Source organism: Artibeus jamaicensis, unplaced genomic scaffold, assembly GCF_021234435.1.
Source record: "Artibeus jamaicensis isolate MK-2021 breed Jamaican fruit bat unplaced genomic scaffold, CSHL_Jam_final contig_426, whole genome shotgun sequence".
NCBI classification, from domain to species: Eukaryota; Metazoa; Chordata; class Mammalia; order Chiroptera; family Phyllostomidae; genus Artibeus; species Artibeus jamaicensis.
This window is the reverse complement of record NW_026521826.1, coordinates 13926292-13953167: the sequence shown is the minus strand read 5'-3', so window position 1 is coordinate 13953167 and position 26876 is coordinate 13926292. Positions and strand designations below refer to the sequence as shown.

At 44.0% G+C, this 26876-nt stretch overlaps 1 protein-coding gene across 6 annotated transcripts in view; it reads left to right on the top strand.

Annotated features, from left to right (window-relative positions):
- WDR37 (WD repeat domain 37) overlaps positions 1-13546 on the top strand; it is a 70604-nt gene extending 57058 nt beyond the window's left edge. For all 6 annotated transcript variants that reach the window (XM_053665784.1, XM_053665782.1, XM_053665786.1 and 3 more), the window contains exons 12-14: positions 6615-6749; positions 7198-7312; positions 10696-13546. In XM_053665784.1, coding sequence (XP_053521759.1) covers positions 6615-6749; positions 7198-7312; positions 10696-10827 — 382 coding nt within the window. In that variant the 3' untranslated portion in view covers positions 10828-13546. The remainder of the gene's footprint in view (positions 1-6614; positions 6750-7197; positions 7313-10695) is intronic.
- The last annotated feature ends 13330 nt before the right edge of the window (positions 13547-26876 follow it).

The following is a 26876-nucleotide window of genomic DNA, read 5'->3' as shown; positions in this document are numbered from 1 at the left end:
GCCAGAGGTGGAGCTTGTCTTTGGAAGGATAGTGGTGCTCATGCTCTGTGTGCTGAGGCCTGCACTCAGGGAGCCCCGGGGGGCTGTATCACCTGGTCTGGTCTGTGCTCACTCCCTCTCAGCCGCACGTGGGGTTGCAGGGTCTTCAACACCACTCGGGGCTCCTTGAAGTCAGTCCTCAGATAACCAGTATGTTGTATAATGTGTGCATCACACATGAGCTAGGAGAAAAACCAGGCAGCCACCACTCGGGCAGGTGACCTAAACAAGGAAATTCAAAGTGTTGAGGGCTGTGATAATAACTAATTCCAAAGTTTTTAGAGTGAAATTTTACTTGTAGTCACCTCCCTGTTTATGTGTGGAACTCAAGGATGCTTCCTTGGGGCCACATGGTTCTGCCCCTTTTAGTCTGTTTCCGTGAGCAAGTCATACTTCATTTGAAAAACAATTGTTTCTGAGCATAGTTACTGAGGTAGCAGAGTCACTTCTATATCAGTGGAGGTTAGTTATGGTTTATTTTATACATACATGTATATACCTATCTGTACACGTGTCATGTTCTGTGTAGCTGGTACCACTTCTGATGGGTATACCCACGTGGATATACATAATCTGCATATACATCCCAATGCGTGTAGCCCATGTCACTTCTGATGGGCATCCTTATGTATGTATATACCTATCTGTACATGTGTCATGTTCCTTGTAGCCCACACCACTTCTAGTGGGCACACTCATACACACATACACTTATTTTCATGTGTCATGTTTTGTGTAGACTGTGTCACTTCTGGTGGGTATGCTTACATACGGTTTTGAAGCACATTGGCACATAATCTCGGGCTATAAGAGCCTTTGGCTTCTCTAGTGCAGTGTTAGGGGGTCACTCCATACTCCAGTCTGAGCAACACTTTCTTCATTACCAGTGAAGGAAAGATTCTCCTGGGAGGGGTCACTGAACACCCAGACCTGGGCGTGTGGCTTCCTGTGATGTCTTTCTTACCAATTAAAGCAATAGCGCCCTTCCTTCAACTTTGCACTTTTCGGCTAATCTAGTACATTGGAGAATGAAACATTTGCAGTTCCTTATATATTTCTGACTTTTATTTTCTAACTATTCTGATGAATAGGGCTTGTCTGAATCACATTTCCTTCAAAGCTGACGTAAAAGTTTTTTTCTTTTGGAAGCTTTAAAAAAAATAAAGCCTTTGAAGTTCTTTCCCAGTTTCTGTACACAGACTCACATTATGGTTATGTTGAGACATTGGCTGCTGTTAATTGATGAGTATGTAACAGGCAAAGTTTGGGACTCAGAAAATAAGGGAATGGAAAGTCAAGTGATTAAAACCAGAGAGAAATTATTCTTACCTAATTTAAATGGTGTGCATTCCTGTCCGGTTTCTGTATAATTTTTGTAGTCATTACAAATATTCACACTTAAAATTGACTGTTACATTGTTCAGTAAGAACAAAACAAGGACCACAGTTTTCACAGAAAGGAAGTCAGTGTCTTGACTTTGATATTACAAGCAGGAAGTCAGCCTGTAAATCTTACCCATTTTAACTTCTCTGTAATCATTTTAAATCAGGTTGTGTGGCACTGTCATTTTGAATAATTTGTGGAAAAGGGTTCTTAATTAATAGAATGCTAAGGAGGAGAATTTAGCCAGGTTAACTGAACATACTGTTTTGTTCTGCTCTTAAAACCACTTTTGGAGCCCTCTCTCTAGCCAGTAAGTAGTAAGGCTGGTGACTGCAGGGGTTTTTTGAGAGAACTATTAGCAGCACATTCTAGCCACTAGAGTTAGACTGCGTGCTCTAAAACCGTAGCACATTTCATTAAAGCCAGGACTGCTGCCATCTTTTCCACTAGAATGTAAGCATTACCCGGAATGGTTTTACCCTCTCTTTGTTGGGGTTCTCTCCAACACATAAAGAAGGACCTGGCACATAGCAGTGCTCAGAAATCCTTGTTGAATGGACAGTTTTGTAGTTCAGTAATTTAGGAAGGAAATCTTTCAGTTGTCCTGAAGAGGGAGATGAAGACAGGAGAGCAGCCAAGTGAGAATACCGAATAGCTGGCACAATAAGGAGTTTTTTAACATCAGTTTTTTTCTTAAAAGTAGTTTATCTCTATATTTTTATTTTTATTTTTATTGTTTTTTAGAAATATTTTTATTTTTATTTTTTCTTTTTTTTTTTATTGATTATGCCATTACATTTGTTCTATTTTCCCCCCCTCCATTCCCTTCCATGCTGCACACCCCGCCCCCACCATTCATCCCCCTTTAGTTCATGAACATGTGTCTCAAGTTCTTTAGATTCTATATTTCCCATACTATTCTTACCCTCCCCCCATCTATTTTCTATCTACTGTCTATGCTACTTATTTTCTGTACCTTCTCCCCCCTTCTCCTTCTCCCACTCCTTGTTGCTAACCCTCCATGTGATCTTCATTTCTATGGTTCTGCTCCTGATCTAGCTGTCCTCTTAATTTGCTTTTGTTTTAGGTGTGGTTCTTAATAACTGTGAGTTTGCTGTCCTTTCACTGTTCATCTTTTTTATCTTCTTTTTCTTAGGTCAGTCCCTTTAACATTTCATATAATAAGGGCTTGGTGATGATGAACTCCTTGAATTTGGTCTTATCTGAGAAGCACTTTATCTGTCCTTCCATTCTAAATGAAAACTTTGCTGGATAGATCAATCTTGGATGTAGGTCTTTGGATTTCATGACTTGGAATACTTCTTTCCAGCCCCTTCTTGCCTGTAAGGTCTCTTTTGAGAAATCAGCTGACAGTCTGATGGGAGCTCCTTTGTAGGTGACTGTCCCCTTATCTCTTGCTGCTTCTAGGATTCTCTCCTTCATTTTAATCTTGGCTAATGTAATTATGATGTGCCTTGGTGTGTTCCTTCTTGGGTCCAACTTCCTTGGGACTGTCTGAGCTTCCTGGATTTCCTGGAAGTCTATTTCCTTTGCCAGAATGGGGAAATTCTCCTTTATTCTCTGTTCAAATAAGTTTTCCACTCATGACTGTTCCTTTTCCCCTTCTGGTACCCCTATAATTCGGATGTTGGAACGTTTAAAGATGCCCTGGAGTTTTCCCAAGCCTCTCCTCATTTTTTTGAATTCTTGTTTCTTCATATTTTTCTGTTTGGTCATTTTTTTCTTCCTTCTGGTCCGCTCCCTTGATTTGAGTCCCAGTTTCCTTTCCATTACTATTGGTTTCCTGTGCATTTCCCTTCATTTCAATTAGTTTAGCCTTTATATGTTCTTCTAATTTGTGACTAAAATCAACCAGTTCTGTGAGCATCCTGATCACCAGTGTTTTGAACTGTGCATCTGAAAGTTTGGATATTTCTTCATCGCTTAGATTTATCGGCTCTGGGGCTCTGAGTTGTTCTTGAGCCATGTTTTGATCTGTTTGTGCCTGTTACGGTTGAGGAGAGGCACTTTAGGTGTTTACCAGGGTGGGGCCACCCAGGTTGCTGGTTTGTGATGCTGTATGTGGGGGCGGGGTCAGAGAGGGAGCAATGGCGGCCCTCTCCGCTTACTCATTTCGCCTCACCACTCTCCCCTGCCTGTTTATCTGAATGCAAATGTGCGAGCCCGTCACCCTGTGCCACGGGGTCTCAGTGCTCGCCTCTTCACTGGTTTATCTGCTTGCAAATGTGCAACCCACTGCAGACAGCCCGCTGTGCCTCTTTGTGTCTGCCCGTAGCTAGCCCGCACCTGGGATCCGCGCCCTTGGCTGCTTGCGCACCACCCGGGTGGGAGAATCTTTTTTGCCCAACCTGCTCTGCTGCTGGCTTGACCCCTCTCACTGGTTTAGCTGAGTGGTTCGTTTTTTTCGGACTCTGTATTGTCGATTTTCTGTGTGGTTTGGTTGTGTTTATTGTTGTTAAAACTTTATTGTTTTTAGATTTGGTTGTGTGAGGAAGCAAAGTGTTTCCACCTACGCGTCCATCTTGGCGGAAGTTCAGTATTTATTTATTTTTAGAGAGAGGGTCAGGGAGGGAGAAAGAGAGTGAGAGAAACATCAATGCGTGTTTGCCTCTTGCACTAAGAGACCTGGCCTACAACTTAGGCATGTGCTCTGGCTGGGAATCGAACTGGTGACCTTTTGGTTGACAGGCCAGCACTCAATCCATTGAGCTACACCAGCCAAGGCTATCTATATTTTTAGAGAGGGGAAGGGAGGGAGACAGAGAGGGAGAGAAACATCAGTCAGTTGCCTCTGGCACACGCCCTAACTGGGGGCTGAACCTGTAACCCAAATATGTGCTCTGATCAGGAGTTGAACTAATAACCCTTCACCTTGTGGGACTATACTCAACCAGCTGAGCCATACCAGTCAGGAACATGCCTTAACATCATTTTTTTTCAAGGGAATAGTGGAATTTTTAATCCTGAAAAAGAGTCATGTGTAATACAACTTTCACTCTTCCTTTGAATGTTTTTGATCTTTTCTGGGGCGGGGGGAGTTAGCTATCAAGGAATATTTAGAAACGAATTTATTTGGAAATGAAGTTTCCTGGTCCTCTGAGGTCATATAGTACAGGCTGCTTTGAGTGCCTTAAATTCTGCCAAGCACGTGTGGTAGGAAAGGCCCCGGAGGGCACATTCCCCAGGACCCTGCTCTGTCTCCTACAGATGGTGTCATCTGTTAAGATGCCTAGTTCTAAAACAGTTTGGGAAGTAGGGACAACTTATGGAGGAATGTGGTGACCTCTGATGCCTTTGGATACAGAGGCTGTGGTTTCCACGGGGTCAAGTGGCATGTGCAGGTCTCCTGTGCAGGTGCGTGAGAACTCTACCTCGGCTGGTGGGAAAGTGCCGTAGTCCATTTGGCACATCAGCCTCTGCTGGACACACAGGTGTACACCTGTGTGTTTACATGAACACTGCAGTGCACCTGAACAGGCGGATGGCCGTGGAGAAGGCCACACTGGTTGCTCCTCAATATGCTTTTCACATATGGTTCCATGGACCTGAGGAGAAGCAGCTTGTGTTCTGGGGAAGGGTGCCCTGCCTTTTCTGTTCTGGGAGTAGAGTGCTTGCTCTCTGGCCTGTTCTTCAGATGTAGAAGGATGACTTTGTTTTGCCGGGAACTACACCTTACAATAAGAAATGGGTGCTCTGCAGTCAGTTTCTGACGCAGAGCCAGGAAAACACCCTGCTGCAGCATTTCATGGGCCAGCATTTTCCACATCATATATTTTTTTTCTTAGCCATGAAATTCCAGCAGATTGTTATGCAAAAACACTTTTGTGTCTCTGTGTGACTGGGAAGACAGCTGTTAGTCCTAATGAGGAGTGCTAGCATTACAGTCTTTCCGTTGATTGAGACCCTCGGAGGGAGCGGAATGTTCCAGATCGGGCAGTGGTGTGCGGCGAGGAGGTACCACGCTGTCAGCTGGAAGCACATGCTCGGCTGCTCGCGGCGACAAGATAAATGAGTCTGCTGGAGTCTGGCGGAGTTGGAGCTTTTCCAGTGTACGGCTGTGGCGGCCCCACTCCCTGTGGGACCCGAGTCGAGGGTGCCGTCAGATGACTGCCTCTGTGCCAGCTTTTTTCCTTTGATGGCCCACAATACCTGTCAGGACTGTGATTTATTAAAAACCTAATGTCTTTCAGCATTTCATTAACATAGGGTTCAATGGTCTTTTGTGGAGATTTTTTCCATTAATTTGGCAGAATGTTAACTGAAATTTAACTTGGCCCAAAACTTCTAAAAGGTAGAATCTGCAGAGCAGCCTGGTATCATGAGCTATTCCCAGAGCTGTGTTGGCAGTTGAATTCTTTAAACCTTGCTGTGACCTCTGGATGGATGAGGAGTAACATAAGCTCTTATGTTGTTTTATAAATAGAGACTTCAGATGGGTCACTGGACTCATGCTCCAGGTTTCCCCTGTTTTCCTTGGTGTAGCATGATGGCTGACATTGGGTGATGTAGCACCTGGGGAGGGGACAGAGGCACCTGGGCAGAGGCAGAGAGGCTGCTCATCCCAGGTACACAGGATACTCCACAGACAGGTCACTGGCAGTGACGACCAGGGTGAGGCCCACGTGGCAGCGACTCAGTACCGAATTAATGCCGGTGAAGCAGCTTTAGGTCTGAGTCTGGGTTGGACATGGGTATTCTAAACCTGAGAAGTTTACCTCTTGTTTTAGACTCTTAAGTGAAATAAAAGTAGTTCGGAGTTGTTGTGAGAAAGAATAAGGCTATATATGTAAAATATATGCTGTTTATTTGTAGTTAATTTTTATGCCTCTGAAAATATGGCTCTTAAATATTCTGGGAGGCTGTTATTTAGGGCCAGAGTTGTCAGGAACAGTTAGATTATTTTCATGACCATTTCTTCTCTTTAAAATTTTTCCTTCTTATTGAGGTATGGTTGGCAAGTGAAAGTTGATTATATTTAAAGTGTACAGGGTGATGTTTAGTATACGCATCAACTGAAATGATCCCTCACCTCCCATGGTTACCTGTTCTGTTCATATGGTGAGAGCACTTAAGATCCACTCTCCTAGCAAATTTCAAGTACATGGTACAGTATGAACTAGTCACCATGCTGTGCACTAGATGAGGTTCTGACCTTTCCCTTTACTCGTAGCACCGTGACCTCTGCTGTGTTTACCGTGGGAGATAACGTCGTTTCAGGCAGTGATGACCGCACCGTGAAGGTCTGGGATTTAAAGAACATGAGATCTCCCATTGCGACCATTCGGACGGACTCTGCCATCAACAGGTGAAGGAAGCTACTCATTGCTTAGATGTTTACTTGACTGGAAAGGGTTGATTGTAGTTCAGTGTCTTGTCCATGAGCCTTGGGGAAAGTGGTTTAGACTTCTGGGAGAATATTTGTTATTGATCTTCTAATTCAAATTCAGTGTCCATAAATACTGAAACTGAAGTGCAGAATCAGGTTGGTGTAGTGTGGGCTTTGAGAATAAAGTGAGGCAGTTATGGCTTAGCGTCGTAGTGTTTCTGTTCTAGTGACCATGCTGTACATGTGAGTTGTGGGTAAGTAACTTGGTCTCTGCATCCTAAAGCTATAGACAGGTAATACTTGGAGTTTGCTGTAATATTTGCCATGAAGTGTGCATAGTGTGGAATACTCTACTGCATCATAATCTGTAAGCTCAGAAACTGGTGCTGTCACTGTTTTGAATGGAACCTACTTTGTCTTTTTGCAGGATCAATGTATGTGTTGGCCAAAAAATCATCGCCCTCCCCCATGACAACCGACAAGTAAGATTATTCGATATGTCCGGTGTGCGGCTGGCGCGGCTCCCCCGAAGCAGTCGGCAGGTAACTGCAGGCAGTGTGTGTTCACGGAGAGCCTCGCATCTGCTAGGTCATCCGCAACTCACGGAAATAACATTGCGAGTCACCCATGTGTTTCAGTTTCCTAATAGCTACTTTAAAAAAGAAATTATTTTAACAATATATTTAACTAGATACACCCAAAATAATATCATTTGAACATGTCATTAATATAAAAGTGCTAGTGAATTTGACACTCTTATTTTCTTCTGAACTTTGGATGCTAGATTTTCATTGCAAATATTTGATCTGTATTTAGAGTTCTTAACATTTAACTTTAAAAATGTTTCCCAATTCCTGAACTGAGTAGTAGTTGTTATGTTTAACTAAAAGGAAGTGGAGTGTTCGGTTCCTCAGTGTCACCAGCCATGTTTCAGGAGCTCATTTGCATGTGGGGTAGTGGCCGCTGTCCTAGAAAGCACAGTTTTATGTATTTGCAGTTGAACTTACACAAATTGGAAGTATATTAAATGACAAGAGTTTGCATGGTCAGGCAGGACTGGTGATCATGGATTGTGGTAGCTTTTTAAGAAGGGACCCTCCAGTCCCGGCCAGGAACCCCTTTCCGTGCTGGGTTGCCAGGACAACTCCATTGTAGATGTGACCATCTTGGTTGCTAGGACTGCTCGCTGCATTCAGCCTAGATGGTGCAGTGTGGAGGCGCTGATTCAGGGTATGCTGAGGTGTTTGCACAACCTGTCGCAGTTACCTGGGCTGCAGTACCAGCTCAGACCTGCTGACTTGGTCTCTGAGGGGCACCTGGGAACCTCTGTTTTGATTTGTTCTCTGGGTGATTTCAAGTTTGAGGGAGAATCCCTGAGTGAGGGGCACACTGGCTCCTTCTGTGGGGGAAATGAATGTAGCTGCGGTAACAACAGCCAGCCCTGCCCCCGCCCCACCCTCCGGGTTGGTGAGGTGGCCTTTTTTCAGTTTTGTGCCTAACTGAGCTCCACCACAGTCATTCTCCTTTGCTTTTTTCAGCCTTTTCTGTGTGTCACTGTTTTACCTCGTTCTTTCTTAAGAAACTTGTTTTCTGATGCTGCAGGCAGTGTGTCTGTGCACGCTGGCATTTCACCACCATGGCTGCAACATGGTGGGCACCCGTGAGCCTTGGTGTAGTTACCCCATGTCTCTTTTTGGGCAGAGCCTCAAAGTGCAGCTGTGAGCTGCAGGCTGGCCATGGTGGGTGTTGGGGCTCAGGAACCACAGACTTAGGAAGACGGTCAAGTGGGATTTGCTGTCGATAGAGCAGCAAGTCCAAGTGGCACCAGCTTTCTGAAACCTCCCTGTACTTAAGACACGGCTGATTCTTCCCTATGTGCTCCTTTGTGTGCTGTTTGAAGTTAGTTACTGAGCTTCTTGATTATGAGTGTATGTCCCAGAAACACTACTCAGAATTAGAGTAACCGCACAGAGGCTCACAGCCCCTAGCAAAGCTATAGTTGCTTGTCTGGGATTTTCTTTGGTAACTGCTGAGCATTGCTGATGTGTCCTCTAAATGCTGGTCCTACACAGTAGGGTTCTTTATTTTTTGCTGCACCTGTGCAGTACATAAAATTGCTCTGCAATGTGGAAAGCCAGTATTTTCAAATACAAATGGGTATGTGTGTGGCTTCGTTACTTTCAGAATATTTTCCCTCAAAAAACTGGGAGTTCTCAGCAGTTCTTGGTGGGGCTAATTCTGTGAACACAACTTAATTTTTAATTATCTGTTAATATTCAAACCTGTTGGAATTGTAGAATTCTGTTGTGCTTGGATTTATATCTTCCTAATGAGGGTCTGAAAAGACTTATTTTTATTATTAATGAATAACATTTCATTTCATTCTCAATTTGTAACAGTTCTTCAGATGAGTCAATATGGTTCTCAGTGTGGTTCACAGAACCGCAGCTAGAAATCCCTGGTTCATGTTGTCTCAACTTCTTCCAGCTGACAGATTTATAAAGAGACAATGAAATTCAGTTGAACTTGGTCACTAGAGCAGCAGGAGCTTATGATAATGGAGTTGTTTTAACTTTGGGGAGCATGTAAGTGACGTTTTCCAGAGTGTGGACTGAGCAGGTGCCCAGGGCGGAGAGGACCGTGGGGCAGCGCACAGTGAGAGGTCGGTCTGTGGACAGGGCACAGGGTCTGCGCAGGAGTGGGGAGCTTTTAACATGCGCCTGTGACTCTGGGAGGGCAGAGTGGTTTCAGAGTCTGCGTGTGCACAGAGCTTTTTGGGTCATGTCTGTATGCATTCTGGGGGTCTACAGATGAAAGGGTGACTCACACCTAGTGTGGGCTTCCAGCTCAGTGAGGTCTTAGCTTCTGGATTGCACCCACATTTGTAGGTACTGCCTGGTCTTTTCCCTCATCCAGTTAGTGGGACCTGATTTTACTGTTAGTCCAGCGAATGCCTTAAGTTTGTCATCTTCAACTAGTTTTTTCCAGAGACTTCATTGTTCCTGCCAGCTAATGGATGCTTGTTCATTCTCTTCTTGGGTTCCTAACAAAGAAGTATAGAAGATCCCTTCCCAAACCCTTTGTTCTGTGGGCTCCTTACTTGCAGTGCTTTCATTGTGTGGCCTATCTAGTTCTCTCTAAAACATATAGCTGGCAGTATTCACATGTGAATGTTTTCCAGAAGGGACTTCTGTGCCATTCTTTCACTTACTAAATTTCCGTCAGCTGTTCCTAATCCTGCTTCAGGTACTTTATTGCAGGATGTAACAGCCATGTATTTATTAGAGCAACATATGACTCTCCTAAGGCATTGCTTGCACCTGTGTGTGTATACACCAAACGTAGTGCACTGTAAACTTCACACATGTTTTGCAGTAATTTTTTCCAACATTCTGGTATTGAACTGGAATTCCTAAAGCTAGCAGGAATCTATTTGAAAGGCCATTTATTTTTTTATTTTTTTACTTGGCACCAAATGTGTTTTTCTAGCTGCTTTAACACCTGAACCAATTATTTGTTAAAATGGTATTTGAGGTCTTTGAATGAATTTCATTGAGTTTATTCCCAAATTTACCTAGCCTCATTTATTCATGAAAACATTTTAAATGAGTATTTTTAGTTATTTATTTTTGTCTGACTGTAGTCTTACTCATTTTCTTAAAGAATCATAAATGATTTTGTTGTGCATCTCTCTGGGTTCTGGTGTCTGACCTCATTCACTTGTCATGGCCTTTCCACCAGCACATTCCTGAGAGCCTATTGTCCTACTCAGTGTTTTTGGTTCACTTTGACTAATCCTGCCTATTAATTGTTTTCCTCTTCATTTGGTTGCTTTGAGTGGTGAAGTTGTTAATTAGGCTGAGGTTTTATAGCTTTTATGCTTGAGGAATAATACACTAATTTTGGTTTGTGTGATTGGTAATAGGGCCACAGAAGAATGGTGTGCTGCTCGGCGTGGAGTGAGGACCATCCCACATGCAATTTGTTCACCTGTGGGTTTGACAGGCAAGCCATAGGCTGGAACATCAACATTCCTGCACTGTTACAAGAAAAATAAGGTGCTGCCACTATTTGCCATGGACCTGTGACTGGAGCAGACTTTCTCATAGTGATCAGCCATTTTTGCGAGAGCTGGACCCTGAGAAGGGTGATTTGTATATGTCCTTTTCACATTGTACCCAGCTTGCATGAAATGTACAGAACTGTGGTTTTGTTTTTTATCCGTCTTGTCTGTGCTGGCATCCTCTGGTCAGTGGGAACGGAGCCCCTCCCTGTAGCACATGGCATTTGACAGATGTCGGGAGGGCGTCACAGTTGTGTGAGTTCAATGTGAACCTGTGTATTACTGTGAGCATAAGTCTGTGGCATTTCTGGAATAATCCTATGTATCTACCTTGTCCTGGGGAGACTGCAGAGCTGTGTTTGCCTTGGCTGATGAATGGCAGGATTAGTAAAAAATTTTATGTTTACTTCCTTATGAAGTTGTAGCAAGTGCGGTTGTGTAATTCAGCTTCAGCTCTTTATTCTGTTACAGTTCTGTGAAATTAACCTGGATCTTAGAAGTAAGAAAATAGCATCAAATGTTGAGTTTGCAACATTTCAGAGAGTTTGTTTTGAAAAGAAAAAGTTTCCGTTGTTTTTATAGAAAATCATTTCAATATCCTGAGGTCTCATATTAGCAAATTCTAAAATATAATGATTCTAATCATCAATTTCAGATCGTAAGCAAAATTTAAAGCACTTTAGTTTATAGCTATGGTTATAAACAGTTTTTAGAAGTTTCAAATGACTTACCGTTGAATGTGACTTGACCTTTTTAAGAAGGCTCTGCTGCCTGAAGACAAAACCTTATTTATTTTCTACACCTTTGGTTTGCATATTTCTACATGGGTTCACTTCCTTGGTGGTATTTGAGAGCCAGCAATGCAAATAAATGAGCACTACCTCAAAAATAAATGTTTGGAAAACTTGGGAGTCTCACTGTGCCTAGCTTAACTAAGCACTTTGGCTTTTAGCTGGAATACTGAATTCAGTTCCGAAGGCAAGAAAGACAAATAGCAAATGTACCCTGAAGACAAAAGGCGCTTCCATTAGCCAGCAGGGTGGCAGCTATAACCATAGTTTACAGGTGACAAGATGCTCTGGTCTCTGCTGCCGGAACACCTCTCAGTGCCAACCCTCCCACTGCTGGGCCCGTCACTCTTGCCTTCTTAGCAGTTACTGTGTCTGATGTTTGTGAGTTAGTGTTATTGTTGAGTTACAGTTTTGATAAAGAGACATCTCAGTGTACTGCTTCTCAAATTTTTAATCCTTGAATATGTCCACTTGGAGATGGACCCTTGGAGAGAGGTACAAGAGGTTAATGTTGGAAATGACCATAGGTGACCCCATTCCTCATGTCTCCTGTTTCACAGTGACACGGGCTAGAGCGCCGCTTTGTGCAGTGCAGTGCAGCGCAGCGCAGTGGGACAGTGTGCAGGCTGCCCTTGGGTGGAGCGCCTAAGGCCCAGGTCCTGCAGTAGCTAATCTTCGAGACTTGAGCCCTGAAGCATTGGTGATTCTGAAATGATTTACAGAGCCTGGCAGGGAAGAGGGAGCAGGAAAAATCAGAGTTGAGGTTGCTAACTAAGGGACAAACAAGAAAAGTTTTAGAGTGACTTTATTTTTAAAACTCAAGAATTGGTTGTATTTTTAAAGTGTGCCATTTGCCCTGAGCACACAGGGCAAAGTCAGCTTGTCACTGTGAGAGCCTGAGCACCAGGTTCCAGCTGTGCTCTCCTGAGTGGTCTTACGGCAGGATGTCTGGTGGCCCCACCTTCTCCACGGCGCCACACCTTCTCCACGGCACCACACCCCAAAGGCCTGAGCGTGGTGAGTTCTCGATGATTTGCCTAACCACACACTCTTGGGTCCTCTTGTGTTTTAATTTGAATGTTTGGGTGTCTTACAATCACTGTTAGGAACATTGAAAATGTGTATAAATAGCTGAATCAACCTGAAGAACCAGATCTCTGCCAGATTGAAAATTTTGAAGCTTTTAAATACATATTTGTGATTGCCATTTAATTCTGTGCAGACCAGTGCCCTTCATGGTCGGCAGCTGCTCACTTTGCTAAGCGGAGGGGCCAGCCTCACTCATCTCCTCGAAGGGCGCGAGGCCCCACGGTGCTGGAGCCGGGTTCCCGGGCCCAGGGCCTGCTCCTGCTGGCTGCTGTGTGTCCTCTGCTGGGATCCCTTCAGCTGCTCTGGTCGTAGAGCTGGTGATTTCCGAAGTCATGAAGGAGACTGGGGGTAGTGTGTGTGTGCACATGTGTGAGTTTGCATGCATGTGTGTGTGTGTGTGTGGCTAAACTTGTCATGTGATCAGCCACAAGTGATTTCATCTGAAATAGTGTTTTGAAATGGGAGTGGTTTTGTCCCATATGCTGACATGTCCAGAATTTCATTTAATAATGGAAAGGGAATGGTGGTTACTGAAAACTGTGTGTTCATAGAGAATTTCATACGAGATACACTGTTGACAAAGCAGCACTCTTTCGACCACTGCACATCGGTTTCTGTGGAGTCAGAGGTTCTGTACATATTGTGCAACCTGAAGAATCCTATGTAAAATTATTTGTTGCTTAAATGTGTGAAAAACAAGTTTCTTTGGGACAAAGTATGCATTTGTAAGTGTTGTGTAGAAGCAAGTGTTTTTATTGTATTGATGTAATTGTTTTTAAGTGTTCTGTGTCTTCATTGCAATATGAAATTCATTAAAAATCCATGTTCCATAATTACTATTGTAAAAAGTTTTGTTATTAGGAGTGTCTTTTTTATTATTTTACTTTTTAAAATTATTTTACTTTTTAAAAATATATTGCTTTCATGCAACTTTGTTAATAGCTACTGAACATCACAATGAAGTAGAAATTATACAGATTTCTAATTATGGTATTATTGCCCAGCTGAAAATTTTAATTTTAGACTTAAAAGATCAGTTGTGTTATATTTCCTATCTGTCTGTTAGGTTAGTATTTAGTGGTACATAATCTTCTCCATTCCTGCATTCTCATCCCAAAAATTTCTGAGGGAACTTAATGATTTGAATTAATGCAGGCATTTCTCAAAGTTCCTCAGAATCCAATATGATGCTTGTTGTTACTGTAGCAGGTAAACTTGTTTGAAAGTTTTTAAAATTGCAGTTAAAGAAAGTTGACGCTATTTTCTATGGAGAGTGTAAATCAGGATCTGGTGTGGCTGCCTGTCCTCCTGTCTGTCCTTGCACACGTGTGCGAATCACTGTGCCAGTCGCAGGAACTGCAGGAGGTATTCACACACGACTCGGTATTCTTGCCTGCCGGCCCTCATTGCACAGGCATTGGTGGAAATGCCCCACTACTTAGCTCTCCTTACTCTTAAAAAATGTGATTGTTGTTGAAATTTTGTAATTACATCTTCAGTTACATTGAAAAGTTCACATATTATTATAAAGAATCAAGAAGGCAACATTTGTATTGCTATGGTGTCATCAATATGCCACTAAGATGTGTGTCTCCTTTACTATCCATTGGTACTGTTTTCTCAATAAGTCAGAAGTTAAATTATTCAAGAAATTGAGAATACCTCAATTGTTATATATAACATATATAGTCCATATTATGGAGTGAAGAAGCTAAAAGTGAAATCATATAAAAAGTATTGCATAATTTAAAAATAATTCCAGTAAAACATTTTAAGCAGCTTCTGGTCAAAAATAAAATAGAATAAGCAGATCTTTGGAGCTCTAAGAGTCTATGTGATTGGCAGGTGATACCCATTTGTGACTTGTGGGCCAGGGTAGAGAGCCACAAGGGAACAGCGTCAGATCGTTTGGGCCGAGCATCTTGGAAGAGACAAGGTCAGTCTTAAGCATTAAGGTTGGCAAGGATGTCAGGGACTGCAGGGGAAAAGAGGAGCAAGGGAATGCCGCACATAGAGCTCGGCGTTGCATAGAGCGAGGGGAGGACACCTGCCAAGGTGGGGTGAGTGGCGGGGCCCGAGTCATGCAGCAGCCTGGGTGTGGGCGGGTTTGCTCCACGTGTGCTCGCTGACTTGAGGGGATGCACCGAGAGGTCACTAGGAGTCATGCAGGTAGGAGACGTCGCTGCAGGCTGTGCTGGTGGCCGTGTGGTGGAGGAAGAACATGGCCTTGAGTCTGACTTGGAAAGAGACTGGGAAGTTCTTGCTGGAAGGCAGGGCTGTTTATTCCACAATTCAGGTGCATAATAGAAGATGCTGTTCTGGGCTGCACACAGCTTCGATCAGGCATTCCTTAGTTACCCAGTCTTTTGATTGGGTACATCAAAAGACTGGTTAACTAAGGTTACCCATTCTAGGTTGTTTTGAGTACAACCTAGTGTGTGAGGACTTTTCTCTAAAGGAAATGGCAATGTGTTAGGAAATTTTAACCACTATTTAGAAACGCCGGGTTTGAGTTACCTTAGCTAAATGCGTTTATATCCTGTCTGCCAGGTATTTTGTCACCCACACAACACAAACGCTTCCTCTCACACTGGGTGCCACATGTGCCCCTCACCCTCATGGGTTCTTAGTGAGTGGTTACTTTACGCTCTGTCCAACCCAAACTGGTTGTTTCAAGATCCTCCCCTGAAATTTTGGAACTAGAACTGAGAAAGCCAGTGTCCCAATAGCTTTATCTGAGTGAAAAGAATGCAGATATGCTAAGAAAAAATAACTAGAAGTGTGTGCTCAGCAAACTACCTTTTAAGGAGGTGTGAAATGCAGATTACGTGGGATAAACAGTTTTCACCAGTACGCCATTTCTGATGGAGCTTCATGAGATGCCATAAGGAGAACAAGCCATGGAGGCATAGCTTCAAAGTGGACAAACGTCCCAGCACACAGCCGTGTAAAACAGTGTCTGGAGTTAATGGCTTATTTTGTCGTTTGGAGTAAGGAAGAGATGATTGATCACGAAGGCACCAGTCAAGGAGATGGGAGACCTGATGGTGCCTCTCAAATCTATCCTGCTCATTGGACTAGGCTGAGAATTTTTAAGGGTTTAGGGGGAACGTGTATGCAGCAGTGCCGGTGGGGAAAACTTGAACTGGTGGACCCTAGAAATCAGCTGTTGATGTTAAGAGCCATTAGTACTGGATCTTCCTGGACAACAGATCCTTGGCTTCTTTTTTCAAAAGAGAACTTACATACAGATTTGAGAGAGAGAGAGACATCAATTTGTTGTTCCATTTATGCCTTCACTTGCATGTGTCCTGACTGGGGATCGAAACCACAGCCTTGGTTTACTCAGATGATGCTCTAACCAACTGAGCTTACCTGGCCAGGGCTAGTTTTTTTAAATTTTAGACTCATCAAACTATATCACTCAGTGTGTGAAAAGTTCCCATTTAATGCTAGTCACAAAAACGTAAGGTACCTGTTCGGGACCAACTGTCAAAGAGAAAAGACACTTGAAATTACCCATGGGAATACAGTAACCCTTTAACAAAGACATTACCAGACAAAATGAGAGACCATCACATGTAAGAATTAATATGAAAAGCCAATACGGTAAAAGTGTCAGCTCACTCATGTCGGCAAGTAGATTCAGCACAGTTCTAATCCAGACCATCCCGGACTGTTTGAGGGATTTGAAATCTTGATTCCTAAGTTTATTAGAGAGTAGAAAGGCAAGGGTTAAGAAGATGACCCAGAAGAAAAGAGGAAGAAAAAAAAGAAAACAGACCTAGGCCTGACAGGCTGTGGTCCATAAAAATGTGATGTTGGCACAGGGAACAGAAGAGCTGACCAGTGGAACAGAAAGCTAAGTCGATTCTTAGAGATGTGTGAACCTGACATGTGCCTGCTCATGTAATCACAGATCACTGGACACAAGTGGCCTATTTAAGTGATGGTTCTAGTGCTGCTGGTTATCCAAGAGGAGAGAAAAAGTGAACTTGGATCCCTATCTCACACCAAAAGAAAATTTCCACATATTAAAGAAAAAACATTAATATTTTTTTAAATGAGAATATTTTTGACATTGAGTTTATTAAACAACTACCCCAAAATGCATTAACCATACTAGAAGAGATTGATACATTCAAGCATATTAAAGATTATAGGACACCTTAGGGTGAAATGGTAAACCATAAACTATAGTTGCAACATATGTAATACATAAAAGATTAATATTCAGGATAGTAAACAATGAAATTCTACACATCTCTATGAGAATGGGATAGACAAGAGTAGGTATGTCACAAAAGAGCTGAATAGCCCGTAAATACAGAAATCTAAGAAAATGAGCTTTGCCTGGTGTGGATCAGTGGGTTGAGTGCTGGCCTGCAAACCAAAGATTGCTGGTTGGATTCCCAGTCAGGGCACATGCTTGAGTTGCAAGCCAGGTCCCCAGTAGGAGGCGTGTGAGACAAGTGCACATTGATATTTCTCTCCCTCTCTTTCTCCTCCCCTTACCCTCTCTCTAAAAAATATATATATATGTATATATATATATTTTTTCTTTATATATTTATTTCTATATAGTATTTCTATATTTAAATATAGAAGTTTTATATTATAATAATATATTTCTATATTTAAATATATATTTGTCTCTATATATTCTATATATACTTTTTCTTTATTTATATATATATATATATATATATATATATATATATATATATATATATATAAATTAGCAAATGAAAATTAAGGCCAAAATGAAGTACCAAACTGTGAGAATCTCTGTCAAGCACATAAGCTGTCGGAACATTTATATATATCGTTGGTTTGGATATAAAATAATACAGCAAATTTGCGAATGCTGTGAGTCCGGTTGTGTGTGTGCTTCCCGCTCCGTGAGTACTAGGGGCACAGTTAGAAATGGTTTGTTAAAGTGCGGTGTCTGGAGACCTTGCAAGTCTGTTAAAGTGAAGGTTTCTGGGTCCAACCCTATAGCCGCCGACCCAGAATCTTTGATAGGTGGTAGGAATCCGCATTGCAGACAAACTCCAGCATGCGGTCTGCTGTCCAGTTTGAAAGCTGCTGTCCTGAGGAACCTTGTACACGTGTGCACCTGGGGACACAGGCAAGGTTGTGTGTGCTGCCAAAATGGGACAACCTGAGTACATCGACAGGGACTGATGTGTCTACACGATGGATTTACAAAGCAGCAAAAATGAATGAGACACCCACAACTATGTGCAAGTGTTGATCTGAGGATCAGAGTGTTGAATGAAGAAGACATAAGCCCCTGAGACTATGCACAGTGTGAAACTTCACAAAGCACACGCAAGCCCAACCACACATGTCTGATTATGATCATGTATTTGGGGACATGGGGATAAAAACCCCAAATTCAGCATGGCGTTCCCCAAGCCAGGAGTGGAGTGGGGTTGGGAGGCAGAGGGTGGGCTCAGTTAGTAGAGTTGGCAACGTCCGATTCTTAGTTCGGATGATGGGTACACAAATCTCTGTACCAATGTTCACCCTTCTTAATTGTCATTACTAATATTTCTTTAATGCATCTGACGTCATTAAAAGTAGTATAACAATTCTAAAGAGAAAGTGTGTGTTATTCCAAAGATGGATCAAGTGAATGCTGGTAAAATGGGGGATTTACAGTGATTTTTTAACCACATCTGTTTCAAGCTTATCATCTAAATAATATCTGTGCATGACCATGTTTTATTCATTTCATATATTATTTCTTTTTCCACTTACAAACAGTTTTATTATTCTAAAACATCTATTTTTCATTTGGGGTGTACATTTCCATAGGAGGAAAAGCAAAGCCAGGATTATGTTCGAGAAACAGAGTCACCAAGGACACTGTAAACCGGCGGCAGTGTTACACTTGTCAAAATTGGGTTGTTTTCAAACACGTTTTGGAAATCCCAGCTTGAAAGTGGGAAATGTAATAAGGATCTCCTTTACCAGGTGCGATCATGAAACAGTAAAAGTAGTTTTCTTACATTGCTCATAAACTGGGCCTGAAGATAGTTTCAAATCCAGCAGACAGTCCAAAAATTGTGCTAAGCGGTGGCCACATACTGGAATAAGAATTTTTATTCTCACAGTCTGTTTTGGGGGAAAAACAGCATTTTTAAATGTAAGTTAAATTTATACTCGAGTAAGCCTTGGCGGTTGAAGATTCTCAGGAATGCGTCCCCCTCATCTGAGTCATTGAACTTACTGGCATGAGGTTGCGCATATTTTTCACTTGTTACCATTTAATATCTGTAGGATTTGCAGTAATATTCCTGACGCTGCCTCCAAACCAACGTCATCCTATTGGTAACATTTTACTGTGATTATTCGCTACCCTTTTTACCATCATGTAAGATGCTGCCTAACTCGTGGCAGCCATCCGGAGAGTCTGGGTGAGCGACTGATGAGGGCTGTTCCGAGAGCGGTAGTGGACTGACAGCATCTTGTACCGGCAGCGCCCCCCAGTGTGTGCAGCCCGCTTCACACTCGTGTGCAGCACTGCTCGCATCCGTGGGTCCCCTGCCCTCCTCGCCTCCCGCTCCCCACCCCCAGACCTCAGTGCCCAGGCCCGTTGTAGTGGTGCACAGCTTGCAGCCTCCCCCTGAGGCCCCTTCCCCTCCATCCCAGCCTGAGGAACGCTATGCAGGTCGTTTCATTCCTCCGTAAACTTCTGTAAATCTTAAAAAACGACTTTTAATGTATGAAAACAGCACCCCACATTTTTCAGCTTCTAAAGTCAGTAACATCTCCAAATCAATGTAACTGTAAATGTGGAAGCACCGAATTCCTGTGATGTGGCCGAGCCCCTTTTCTGTCTGATCTCAGAAAGTGGACGTTGTCATAACCTCCTGGCCTCCGAGAAGCCATGGTGAAGGCTGTCTCAAGAGAGCCGAAGCACAGTGAGAGGGTTACTGGGGCCATTATCTGTATTTTCAGATGTCAGAGGTGGAAGTCGCCCTACTCGGCAGTGTCTGGTTTTAATCTGTATGTTAGTCCCTCTACGAACTGCTGCCTGGCCCGGAAGCTCATCTATTGTTAGAGCGAGTGGCTCCGCGGTCTCTTTGTGGAAGGGGGAGAGAGAAGGGAAGATGAGTATCTCCCACAATCTCTGCTGCTTCAAAACCACCGATTCTGACTGATAGGAGGGACATTCGGTTGGCCTGCACGGTGGACAGGCTGGGTGCAGAGCTGCTGGCGGAGTCTGCCAGGGCCTCCTCAGTGCTTGTCATCTTTGTCCTTAAACTCCTGGTGCTTCTTCCCTTCTGATCCACGTGCAGTTACCAGTGTCCTCTTCCATCACATGCATGTGCACACTTAGGCACACATGCATGCACATGATGGAGGCATATATACACATGTGCAGGCATGTTTGCAAGGCAGAGACAAACATGCACAGGCATCTATATGCACATGGATGGAGGTATGTACACATGAGATATGCACATGTGATGGAAACACACGTACATGAGTGGGGGTCACATGTTGATGGAAGTGATGCATACACAGTGGAGTCAGGCACATAACACATGATGGAGGCACACACACAAGGACACATATACGCATGGGGCATACATACACATAGCTCAGGCACACATACACATAATGGAGGCATGCACATATGAGGGAAGCACATGAGTGTGTGCCCAGGTATGCAGTGGAGGCACATACACACACACATAATGGAGGTATACACAGGTGCGAACGTGTGATGGAGGCATACATATGCAGGCACACACACATGAATGGGGTTTGCATGCACAACAGAAGCACCCACATGTATAAACTTGTGATGGAAGCATGCACACACATGATGGAGACAGACATGTATTAACATGTGACAGAGGCCTCCTTGGCTTTCTCTGCTACAGCTGCCTTTCCTTTGTTTCTTCCAGGTTCGGTCAGGTGCACCTGAGAAATAAAAATGGTGCATGTTTAAGGCATGCAACTTGGTGATCTGACACTTGAACACACTGGAAACAATCATCACACTCAGGCTAGTGAACTCCTCTATCCCCTCATATAATGACCTCTCATATTTGCGGTGAGAACACTTAGATCAAGCTCCTGACTTGACGTTAGCTGGTCAGCGCCCACAGCATCATCTTCAGCATTAACTCCACTTTGCTGTGGAACGTCGCATACTCATAGGACTTGGGACTGAGATGTGGACTTTTTGGGGAGGGGCATTCTGCCTATCTCGGCTGGTATGCATTTTAGGTTACTCCTTAAATAACTCCCTTCCTGTGAACTAAATTAATTACATAATGTTTTGTAACATCCTTGTACTTCTAAGCTCTTCAGTGTGTTCATAGCATGTTACCATCTGCCATGCTTCACAATAAGCTTCTCGTTTTACGCTCTTTAATCTCTTACCATTCTATGAAAATTATATTTACTAGCATGTGCTATCTCTCTTTTCCCCTCCAAATCAGACTAAAGTTTTTTAAACAAGAGTGAATCATTCTCTGGGTCTCGATTTCCCTATTCTTAAGTGAGTTTTTCGGATATTCTGTTTTTATTATGATCAGCAGAATCACAAAATGTAGTCTTTCTTTTAAGGAAATTTGCAATATAAACGAGGAGGTAAGATACCTCTTCAAATGTTGAAATTTTTTGCAGGATTGCTTGTAGTATGCTATTTGACTTTTTACTGACATCATCGGTTTTCAAGTTCATGTGATAAAGAATTCACCTAAAAATATTAGTCTAAGTGCAGGACTCACACTTTCTGGGAAACGTCAGCATGTAATTGCAGGGGTGGGGGCGGACTAGGTGGACTAGGAGGGCTCTGGAGTGTGGGTGGTGCTGGCTCCCTTTCTTCCTGTGTTCAGGCATTTGCTGCATATTCAGTAATTTGGGGAGGATGAAACAGCTAATCTGATTACTTAGAAGTTTCATAGTTTACTAATTCTTCCTGATGCATTTTTTAAAAGGTTTTATTTATTTAATTTTAGAAAGAGGGAAAAGGAGGTAGAAAGAGGGAGAAAGGCATCAATGTGTGGTTGCCTCTGGCGAGCTCCATTCCGGGGACCTGGCCAGCAACCCAGGCTTGTGCCTGACTGGGAATGAAACCTCCGGTGCTCAGTCCACTAAGCTACACCAGCCAGGGCTTAATTCCTCCTGAGGCCTCACCTCTACACTGTGTGATAACTGAGTACCAGAGAAGTTGCGAGTGGGGGCCCATGGTGGAGAAACAAATGGGCCTTCACTTATAGCTTAAAATACTACAAATAAAATGTCTTCTGGACCCTTCAAGCACCCATTTATGTACTTTGGTGTTGAGAAGAATGCCATCTCTCACTGTACTTCTGTTCCGCTCTCCCGGGCTGTTATCTCTGGGAAACGGTCTCTGCTCCAATGGCACGTGCACCTGTCGAGTAACGGGCCCTCCCACCCTGGGCAGCTGGCCCTTGCCTTGCATCATCTCTTCACCGGGCTCCTCCCTGTCCCTGTGGACCACTCATGTCTCCTGACTGAGGACAGGGGCTCTGGCTCACTGGGCATGTGGACTGGCTTCTTGGGTCTGGGCTCATGTGTTGGGTCTCTGGCTTGTTGGTATGTAATTGGCCTGTCAGGGCAGAAAGGACAAAGTGGTGGCCACCCATGTGCTAGGCCTTCTGTTATGTGTCCGTACGTGTATTGACGTGAACAGTACTGGCCCTTAAGTAGGCACCCTAAGATTATATTTTTACTGATCTTTCTTCTGCCTTCCACTTTTCTCATAAGGACAGGAGCCCGGATGGATCCCAGAGGAAGGCTGGTGATGGAAGCCGTGTCTCATGGCGCTGCCCACTCAGGGTGCTCTTGAGAGAAAGGAACCGGGCAGTGGGTGGACTAGATGTTTGAGGCCTGAGAATGCAAAGAAAATGTGTGTGTCAGAGAGAGACAGAGACAGAGAGGCAGGGGGCATGGGGGAAGTGACAGAGAGACAGAGACAGGGAGGGAGACGGAAGGGAGGAGGTGGCAGGTGATAGGGGACCTGAGTATAACCGGCGGGGCAGGTGGCGGGTGCCGAGGAGGGGCATCCACGGCTCCGGGAAATGCAGTGGCTTGTGTGGGCACAAAGACAGGAATGAAGAGACGCTGCCAAGACAGGACAGACGTTTATCTGGCACTTGTTTGTTGACTTCTTTTTAATCTCGCACCGGACCAAGCACACTTTCTGAAGATTTTTGTTTGTTTAGCATTTAGTGGGTGCACAATATTTTTTTAATTGAGAGGTTGTGTTGGTATTCATGAGAAAAGGTTATTTAAATTTGGGGACCGTACCACAGGTGCATCCACCTGCCCTGGCACCGTTGGCTGGCACCGGGGCTGGGGATGCCCCTGGCCATCAGGAGGCACCGCGGCTTCCCCTGAGGTCCTGCCCACTTCGGCTTCTCCCCCTCTTCTTCAGACACCTGGCTGAGATAACCTGGGCTCGGGTCCTTAGTGAATGCTTTACACTCGTGATGCAGTGTCTGCTTTCGGGAGGACCCAAGCTGGACAGACAGTGGGATCGACCTGGCACACACTTCAGTCTGTCACTGGCAGGGCAGCTGCTCTCCAGAGATGGCCCCAGAGGGCTGAGGGAGCGCTGGGGTCCCTTGGACCTGCTTTTCAGTGTCAGAGGTCACCTTTCCAGAGGGCCATTCTGTCTGGGCCTCCTGCTTCCAAACACTCATACCTGTTTGATAGCTGATGAGCAACAAGGTCTTCCTGCCTCGAACCACACCTTCCAAGAATCTGATGTCCCAAACCAGGGATGTTAGGAAGCTCAGCCAGGATGCTGTTAGCACCACCCAAAAGAAAATCAGTTGTTATTTTAGTCAGTTGGCTTGTTACAAATAAAGAAAGGAAATAAGATAAAGCATCCGGTGCTTGGGGGTAGAACAGGGATTCCGAGAGTGAGCACGGTTCTGTGGCAGAGAAAGCAGAGAAGATTTGCATCTCACATCTGTAAATGGCCTCTCAGCTTGGGGAGCACTGGCACCACCTGTGAGTTCTCACATTAGGAGACGCTGGGTCTTCCTTCAGTGGGACTATTTCAGAGATGGTTAGACTCATAGTCAAGGGCCCCGTGTGGGAGCCCAGCTCTGTCCCCACAGTGAGCTCTCAGGCAAGGGAAGGTTGGGGCTTTGCTTTGCATTGTCCCCTGGGGATTTGGGGTTGTGCTGGGAGCAGGAGATTTCTCAGGACAGGTCAGATGGGAGGGTGAGACAGACAAAAGCGCAGACAGAGTCCTCTCTTAGGACTCGGTTCACGCTGCCACTGCTGGGACCTGAATGAGCACAAACCAAGGTCACTCTGGGACAGCCATGTTGAAACCTAACTTGGTTACACAGGATTGTACTGAAGGACACGGAGTTTCATAAAGGGCTCTTTTAGGAGTCTGGGTCACTATTGACCCTGCATCTACAACTCGACCAGTCCACTGGGGCGGTATGTCCTTTATATATGTTACATATAAATGTGTATGTGTAATGTGGACCAGACCAAAATAGGTACACCATTCATTGGTCCCCACGTGGCCCTGTGGATTCTCAGGAGCGGGTGCTGCAGTGCCTATGAAATGTGTGGAATGTGCTCTGGGGACTGTTACCTCTGTGTCACGTCAGCATGCAGGGACAACCATAATTCACCCTGAAATAGCTTCTTTCTTTCTTTCTTTCTTTCTTTCTTTCTTTCTTCCTTTCTTTCTTTCTTTCTTTCTTTCTTTCTTTCTTTCTTTCTTTCTTTCTTTCCTTCTTTCCTTCCTTCCTTCCTTCTTTCCTTCCTTCCTTCCTTCCTTCCTTCCTTCCTTCCTTCCTTCCTTCCTTCCTTCCTTCCTTCCTTCCTTTCGGAAGGGAAGGAGAGAGGGAGAGAAATATCAATGTATGGTTGCCTCTCATGTGTCCCCTGCTGGGAACTGGCCTGCAACCCAGGCACGTGCCCTGGTTGAGAATCGAACCGTGATTGTCTGGTTCGCAGGCCCACGCTCAATCCACTGAGCTACACCAGCTACGGCTGAAATAGCTTCTTGATGCTGCTCAGAGGCCCCAAATATCATCTGTTATTTTGACTTCCGGATCTTAAGTCCCTAGGAATGGTGAAACTTTGGTCATAATATCTTTGGGGCCCAAGACAGAGCCTGTGCGGAGAGCACAGAGTCAGGGAGTGAAGGAGATCATGCCTGAGAAACCCTCCATCTGTGCCTGTGGAGAGTGGCTGACGGACATTCAATGGAACTGAGTTGCTCAGACTTAGGACCTTTAATGAGCCTCATTTATTTTTATTTATTTTATTTTATTTTTTATTTAATTGTTCAAATATAGTTTTCTGTCTTTTACTCCCATCCCTGCCCACCTCCCCCACCCCAGTGCTCCCCACCTCCCTCCCATTTCCACCCCCCTTAGTTTTTGTCCACGTGTCCTTTATACTAGTTCCTGTAAATACTTCCCTTTTTCCCCTAAAATTCCCTTCCCTCTCCCCTCTGGTCACTGTCCGCCTGTTCTCTATTTCAGTATCTTTGGTTATAATTCGCTTGCATATTTGTTTTGTTGTTTAGCTTCCTGTTAAAGGTGAGATCATATGGTATTTGTCTTTCAACGCCTGGCTTATTTCACTTAGCGCAATGCTCTCCAGTTCCATCCATGCTGTTGCAAAGGGTAGGAGCTCCTTCTTTCTTTCTGCTGCATAGAATTCCATTGTGTAAATGTACCATAGTTTTTTTATCCACTCATTTACTCATGGACACTTGGGTTGCTTCCAGCACTTGGCTATTGTAAATGGTGCTGCTAAGAACAGTGGGGTACATAGGTTCTTTTGGATTGGTGTTTCAGGATTCTTAGGGTATAATCCCAGCAGTGGAATTGCCAGGTCAAAAGGAGTTCCATTTTTGGTTTTCTGCATGAGGAATTTTAAAAGAACATTTGAACTGTAAAAAAATCCCACTTTTGTTGGTCTAGTGAAGAAAATCCTCTTCCTGGGAGGGGCGTCTGGTGATTAATTTCCACCTTCAGGAAGTGCTGATCTGCTTGTCCGCACCTCATGCATTATTGTTCAAAGCTGCATTGTTCCTAGTTGTCAGAGAGGAAAAACAACCTTCACATCCATTGCTGATGAATGGATAACCTACTGTGGTGTAGCTGCACTGTGGGACATGATGAGAAATAGAGGGACAGCACTGACACACACTTCAACAGGGTGAGCCTTGGAAACATTCTGCTGTGTGAATATAGCCAGATACAAAGGCCACGTGTTATAGGATTCCACATGAAAAGACTGGAACAGGCAGATCTATAGAGATGGAAGCTGGATTTGTGGTTCCAGGATGTGGGAGAGCTGGCAATAGGGAGTGACTGCCAATGGTACAGCATTTCTATTTGGGTAGTAAAATGTTCTGTATTTAGACAGTCGCACACTTTGTGGCTTGCCTTCCCGGTGCCAGGATTTGAAGCATAGTGCTTGTTAATTTCTTGAGTTTGGGGGATTTAAGTTGAGGGCAAGTTATAGACCTAGAATTGGGAAAAAGAAGGAGCAGAGTGGCTACTTTGCCTAGTTTTACTGAAATTTCTCAAAGGGAGGGATTGTGTATTCTATAAAACATGTATTGAATTCCTTCCATGTGCTGTTGCCTTTCTTGTCTCTTGTACCTCCAGAAATGCCCAGGAAGGCATTTACTACGTACTCTTGGTACTTACGCTGCATTTAACTGCCTTGAGTCATGAGAAGTTCTGTATTTATGTTGCAGCTACAGATCAAGCAGCCTTGACTGTCTAACATTAGAGTTTCCAGGCTGATAGGAGCTGCATTTATTTTATTGTTCTCCTAGCACAGCACTTTACTCCAGTGCTCAATAAAAATTCTTTGATGACAGTGGAGAGGGTAGTTTTGCTTGTGTTACAAGAGGAAAGTGACTCCAACTCCATCAGCTGAAGAGCATTGGGTTTTGTAGCTGCTTGAACTGGCTTGGCATACTCAGCAAATGTAGGACAACTGCTGAGGGTGGGTTATGTTCTGGCAACATTGTTGGGTTTAATTTTATTATAACTTGAGCCTTTATTAGCTCCTGCTCCCGTACTGTAATTCAGGACTCTGACTCCCTAAAGGACACTTTCTGGTGTCCTTAGCCCTCTAGCAGTGTTCCTAAATTTGAGTGCTGGGACAACG